At 34.9% G+C, this 6,162-nt stretch overlaps 1 protein-coding gene across 2 annotated transcripts; it reads left to right on the plus strand.

The window, feature by feature from the left end:
- The first annotated feature begins 2,453 nt into the window (after positions 1 to 2,453).
- Positions 2,454 to 5,477, plus strand: LOC131072061 (endoglucanase 1-like). 2 transcript variants are annotated; one of them, XM_058008087.2, is made up of 8 exons: positions 2,454 to 2,648; positions 3,245 to 3,451; positions 3,573 to 3,773; positions 4,224 to 4,316; positions 4,413 to 4,574; positions 4,708 to 4,813; positions 4,901 to 5,070; positions 5,154 to 5,477. In XM_058008087.2, the coding sequence occupies exons 1-8, from the start codon at positions 2,454 to 2,456 to the stop codon at positions 5,475 to 5,477; spliced, it is 1,458 nt and encodes a 485-aa protein (XP_057864070.2). The 2 variants fall into 2 exon arrangements, with proteins under 2 accessions (XP_057864070.2, XP_057864071.2); XM_058008088.2 differs by having other exon boundaries at positions 2,529 to 2,659; positions 3,256 to 3,451.
- Positions 5,478 to 6,162: the final 685 nt, after the last annotated feature.

The following is a 6,162-nucleotide window of genomic DNA, read 5'->3' on the forward strand; positions in this document are numbered from 1 at the left end:
GTCCTCCCATAGTGCTAAGGTGTAGATAGAGCGATGTAGTCTCTATAGGGTGTTTTTGATAATGATAAACAAGATTTACAGGGACCCAAAACCCAAAGTCAAAGAGAAATACAAAAAATAAACAATTACTAACTAGTTTAGAACCAACGACAAAATAGCCATAGAAACAGGGGCTAAGCTCACATAGCAAAGACACAAACAGTAATAGAGAAAAACTAAAAAGCACTAAACCAGAGATTCCATCAACTCCGAATTCTTTTGGATCGTACTCTTATTGATTTCCTCAAGCTCATCCATGATGACCCTGGAGGTACCCTTCTCCTGGTTCTTGCTTCTTGTCCTCGTATAGGGGCCAGTAGTGGTATGTGGTCCCATACCCTGCAAGTTCAACTCCTAGATTTTCTTCTTTTGTTTGGTGTCTGAGGGTGGGATGTATTAGTGGTGGACTGAACTCTTTGGTCCACAATCATTGCATTAACCTTTTTAAGACCCTAAGAATTGTTATTCATGGCTTCCCTGCTAATATCAACCAGATTCTTGAGGTTGCCCTTAATCTCTTCCAAGCTTATTTCCAACCGACCAATCCTTGATTCATGATCTTAACATCTTATGTAAGTTTTTGTATCATTCAGAGAAGTTTGTCAATTTTTCTTGGCATGGGCATCTCTGTAAAAGTGTCGATGATGCCCTTAATTCCTTCCTTCAACATATTGATCTCCTTACTGGCCCAAAGAAAGCAATTTTCATGGCTTTTGATAGAGTTATTAAGGAGAATATTAAAATTAGAGTCTTTTTTAGTATCCCCCTATTTCCCCTATTCAACGTTAATAGGGATGTCCATCTTTATTTCCTTCTCCTTTCCCTTGGCTTCCCTATTCTTTCCTAATTTGGACGTTTTTGTATTCGGTGGGCCAGAACCCTGTAAATTGGGGTTAGGGGTTTTATACTTACTGGCAGCCCATCTGGGGTGTTTCTTCTGTTTCTACCAGTGCTAGTTGTAATATTTTGTTGGGGGTCCTCCTCATAAGGACACTATTCCTAGTCTCTATAGGGTGTTGGTGCACATACAAGTGAGCAATTTCAAGTAGTAATAGGATCTGGAAGACATGCGAAACACCCTAAAGAAGCCAAAAACAACCCTTAACAAACACAAAGCCTAAAAATAGTGAAAACAACACCAAGTCAAATGAATAATTCTATATCTTGAGCACACAATGACACCAATGAGCGAAGGATAAGGTAGGGAGGTGCATTATGACCTTCCAAATATTCTTAAATGCTTCCCTAAGAAAAAAGACACAATAACATCTAATTCGTTGCTTATTATTAAAAAAAAGTATGAATAAATACAAAGATCATTGCAATCACATATACATATAGAGAATCTTAAGCACATTTTATTGCATAATGTTAGCATCCTTGACATTGTATTGATTGTTTGACATATGTACGCATCTTATTCAGCACTCTTACTAGATTTGACTATTAGTAAATAAGTGCGTGCCTCCCCTCTACCATACAACAAGCCTCACAATGCTTATCAACACAACTTCATATTTAACATTAGATATAGAAGGTACGAATATAATAGAAAAATAAACATTGATAACAAACAAAACCGAATTATTAAGACTCAAAGCATATAAGAAGAATCTTATCCGAAACCAAGCCATATAATTAAACTAATCTTACATTTAAAAGTAGACAAGATTATAAATATGTTTATTTTAACTATTGTAGTAAATCTCATAATATTCTATTCTTCATTTCCCTTATTTAAACGTAAGTAACATAACTTGACATTAAATCCTCATATGCTATATACTTTATCATTGATTTCAAAGATCGCCTCATATACTTGTTTTCCTTGAGTGCAAATAAAACACAAGATCAAAATGTGATTAATTTTGAAAGCATTGTGGGTTTCATGTGCATAGTATAATGTGAATACTATCTTAATCTTTCAGTTCATGTTACTCGCTCAAGTAGACAAATTATACTCCACTGTACTTCGAGCTCATAAATGTATTAAAGAATAAAATAATGATGTGGTTGATGGTTATCCACAACATTAATTTCGAAACGTGAAGAATGTTCACGAATTTGGTTCAGTCTTTTGATCGTCTAGAAAGATTAATAATAGTTTTATTACCTTTGTTTATTAGAGTCAGCTACAAGTCTGAGATTCGCAGCCATAGCATATGTTGCGTACGCATTTAGTTATGCAGAAGAATGTCCGAAGTTGCAATGAAGTGCTCCTTAATAAAATGCTTTATCTGCTATTGAACATTAAATGGGTAAGTTGCGTAACTACCATTGATAACAGTGCCGAAAGTTCAGTAACAGTCAATAATCTTAAACCTGTTTTAAGATCTTAAACATCTATATAAAGAGAGTAAGGTGCATCGCATAGCTGTAAGAAATTGAGTGGGAGTTTGTGGTAGGCTATCAGAATGACTGGGAAGATAGCTTTGGTAGCTTTAGCTTTAGTATTAGTATTGGGAAGAGCAGAGGCTGGTCATAACTATAGAGATGCTCTTACGAAATCCATTCTTTTCTTCGAAGGGCAGAGATCCGGCAAGCTTCCCTTCAATCAGCGAATGAAATGGAGGGGAGATTCTGGCCTCTCCGATGGAGCTGCTAATTATGTATATATTCTGTAGTTATTTAATTAATTTTAAAATTATGTATTTTCAGTTTTTTGATCTAAATATTATATTTTAAATTTTGATTTATTTAGGTAGTTCATCTGAAATTACATTAGTTTCTTTAGTAAAATCATCTGAATGGATAAATACTTATATTGTTTAGTTAAATCTAACTTATAAAATGTTGAAACATTACACAAGATTTTGATCTTTCTAATGGAATTGCTTATCATGTGGGTAGATGTTTAATTAATTTAATCATATTTCATTTTTGATACTTTGATTTAAACAGCATATTCTAAGTTCTGATTTATTTAGATGGTTCATGTAAAATTGTATTAAGACTTTTAAGCAGAACCCATCTATTAATGTGATTTCAAAATGAACTGATTAAACGATTAAAAACTTAGAATACATTATTTATATCAAACTTTAAAAAAATATTAAAATTATAATGTTTAATGTCAAATGAAAAAAATAAAAAAATAGCTAAGAGGATGCATCAAACATCAACTTAAACAGCATGTACATTCGCATTCAAGCACTACAAACACACGCTCTAACATAAATATTCAATGATTTCTTTTCGGTTTCAGGTGGACATGAGGGGAGGATATTATGACGCAGGAGATAATGTGAAATTCGGCTTCCCAATGGCATTTACCACCACCATGTTATCATGGAGCGTCTTGGAGTTTGGAGGAAAGATGGGAAATGATCTCCAGCATGCCAAGGAAGCCATTCGTTGGGCTACAGATTACTTGCTCAAAGCCGCCGCTTATCCAGGCACTCTATACGTCCAGGTATCTAGGCATATCTTGACTTATTTAACACTACAAACGTGGGGGATATTTAAATTAAAAGAGTCAGATCGAGTACATAAGAAACAAATTAAATACAATTGTATTTCGATGAAATTGAAAGGTGGGAGAGCCCAGCATGGATCACAAGTGCTGGGAGAGACCAGAAGACATGGACACTCCTCGCAGCGTGTACAAAATAGATGCTCAAAATCCAGGCTCGGATGTTGCTTCTGAAACAGCTGCGGCACTTGCTGCGGCCTCCATGGTTTTCAAATCAACAGACGCCCCTTATTCTAAGCTTCTCCTCCAAACTGCAGTGCGGGTGAGGCCGCTTTATATAAATGAATGATAAAATTATCACCCAACTTTGAAAGTGGTTGATAATTATCTTATTCACAAAAGAAATATCCAAATAATTTATGTTGTATAAAATTAGATCAAATTTTTTTAGTTAGTTGTACATCGAATTTAAATAAATTATAAGTTTTGATTTGTTTATGTGATTCATCTGAAATTCTAATAAGATCTATTTATTAGTGTGATTTAAGATGAGAGCCACCTCAACAAATCAAAGTTTAAAATATATTGTTCAAACTGAAATTTTTAGATCAATCTTACACCATACATAACAAATTTTGATTCAAATGATTCATCTCAATTCATAATATACCCTACTTTTAACATATTTTAACTTAAACAAATCAAAACTTAACCTACTTTGTTTATGCCAAAATTGTCTACCATTAATCTTAACTATCATGATCATTATCAGGTGTTTGCTTTGGCGGACGAGCATAGAGGAGCTTACAGTGACTCTCTCGCTTCTGTAGTCTGCCCGTATTATTGCTCCTACTCTGGCTACCCCGTAAGTATATATATATATATTATATATATATATATATATGTAATTCAATTTCAATAACTTCCTGGCAGATAATGGAAATTAATTTGTTTCATCCAGGACGAACTGCTGTGGGGTGCAACGTGGCTGGCAAAAGCCACGAGAAGTCAAAAATATTTTAACTACATACAATCAAATGGCCCTGCTCTGGGCTATCGTGATAACGTCAACGTACTGAGCTGGGACCAAAAACATCTAGGCACAAGAATTCTTTTGGCTCGGGTATGTAATATAAAATCATAAACTCCAGTGCCCTTTTTCACGTTAGATCTGATGGCTTAACATTAAGTTTTGATTTACTGTGTGGGATTTAACACTAGAACCATTTTATATTTTTTACTCGTATTCTTGACAGGAGGTTCTGCTAAACAAAGTGAAGTCTCTTGGTGAATATCAAGGCCTTGCTAACAACTTTATTTGTTCTCTGTTGCCTGGAACGTCTTCAGCGCGATATTCACCAGGTCAAAATGAGTTATTATCTGGATTGGGTAAAATTATCGTTATGTTTCTTCTACAGACTAAAAGCTATGTTGTTTTAATGTATGCAGGTGGTCTTCTGTTCAACGGCCCAACTGATCAATGTAATCTACAATATGTTACCTCCACGACCTTCTTACTCTTCACCTATGCCAAATACTTGAGCACTTCCAAGCAAGTAGTCACTTGCGCTAATACAAGAATCACTCCTTCCAAAATACGCTTTATTGCAAAAAGACAGGTAAACAATTAATACTTCTTCATATTCTACTAAAATCTCAGTTGATTATATTATTTTAAACTTTTCTATTTTCTTGGGCTCAGGTCGATTACATCTTGGGAGACAATCCCCTAGGGATGTCATACATGGTGGGGTACGGTCCAAAGTTTCCACAGCATATTCATCACCGAGGATCATCTTTGCCTTCAATCTACGCCCATCCTAACACCATATCATGCAACGATGGTTTCAACTTGGGTTTATACAGCAGCTCGCCGAACCCGAACGTTCTGGATGGAGCAGTTATTGGAGGCCCTGACAACAATGATCAATTCAGGGATGATCGTAATGACTATTCACTCTCTGAGCCAGCTACTTACATTAACGCTCCACTGGTCGGATCCCTAGCCTATCTGGCTCGCTCCTAAACTAGTTCTAGTTTCTTTATCACACAAAATCTATAGAACCACGATAATAAACGCCGTTCTCTATACATGCAGTCCACACTATACTTAATGAGAGTTAATACCTTGGTCTCTTTGCCATAAAGAAGTGCAGTTTCATTCTATATCAATATTAATTTTATGACTTCAAAGGAGGCCTTGGATTTCAATTATATCATTCCCTTGTTTAGAAGTTGGATTTTAATTGTTTGATATTTATCTGAATCTTATTTATTGATTTTTTATCATTAATTTTTATTAATTTTCTCTTTTAATTATCAATTCATGTGTGTATCAAAGAATTATTTTTTATGTTTTAATTATCAATTCATGTGTGTTTCTGCACGCTAGAAAATGCATCAACACGTTCACAAACGCCTTCTTTCATCACTGTTGCAGCCACATACACAATTGTCAGTGCCATGGTGTCTTGACACACTGGTTATAACACTCCGTTAATCACAAGGTTTACAAATACTGCATAATACAAGATCACATCGCTTTGGTTTCTACGCCATATCTTAAAACATATTCACATTATTCCTCACTGTCAAAGTTTGCTGTCAAAGTTTGCAATGATAGAGATCTTTCTCCAATTGCCTTAGCCATCCATATTCACTTAGACTGCTAAACAAAAGTATTTTCAACTAAAATTTAATGCTTAAGATCT

Source organism: Cryptomeria japonica, chromosome 3 (genome assembly GCF_030272615.1).
Source record: "Cryptomeria japonica chromosome 3, Sugi_1.0, whole genome shotgun sequence".
NCBI lineage: Eukaryota > Viridiplantae > Streptophyta > Pinopsida > Cupressales > Cupressaceae > Cryptomeria > Cryptomeria japonica.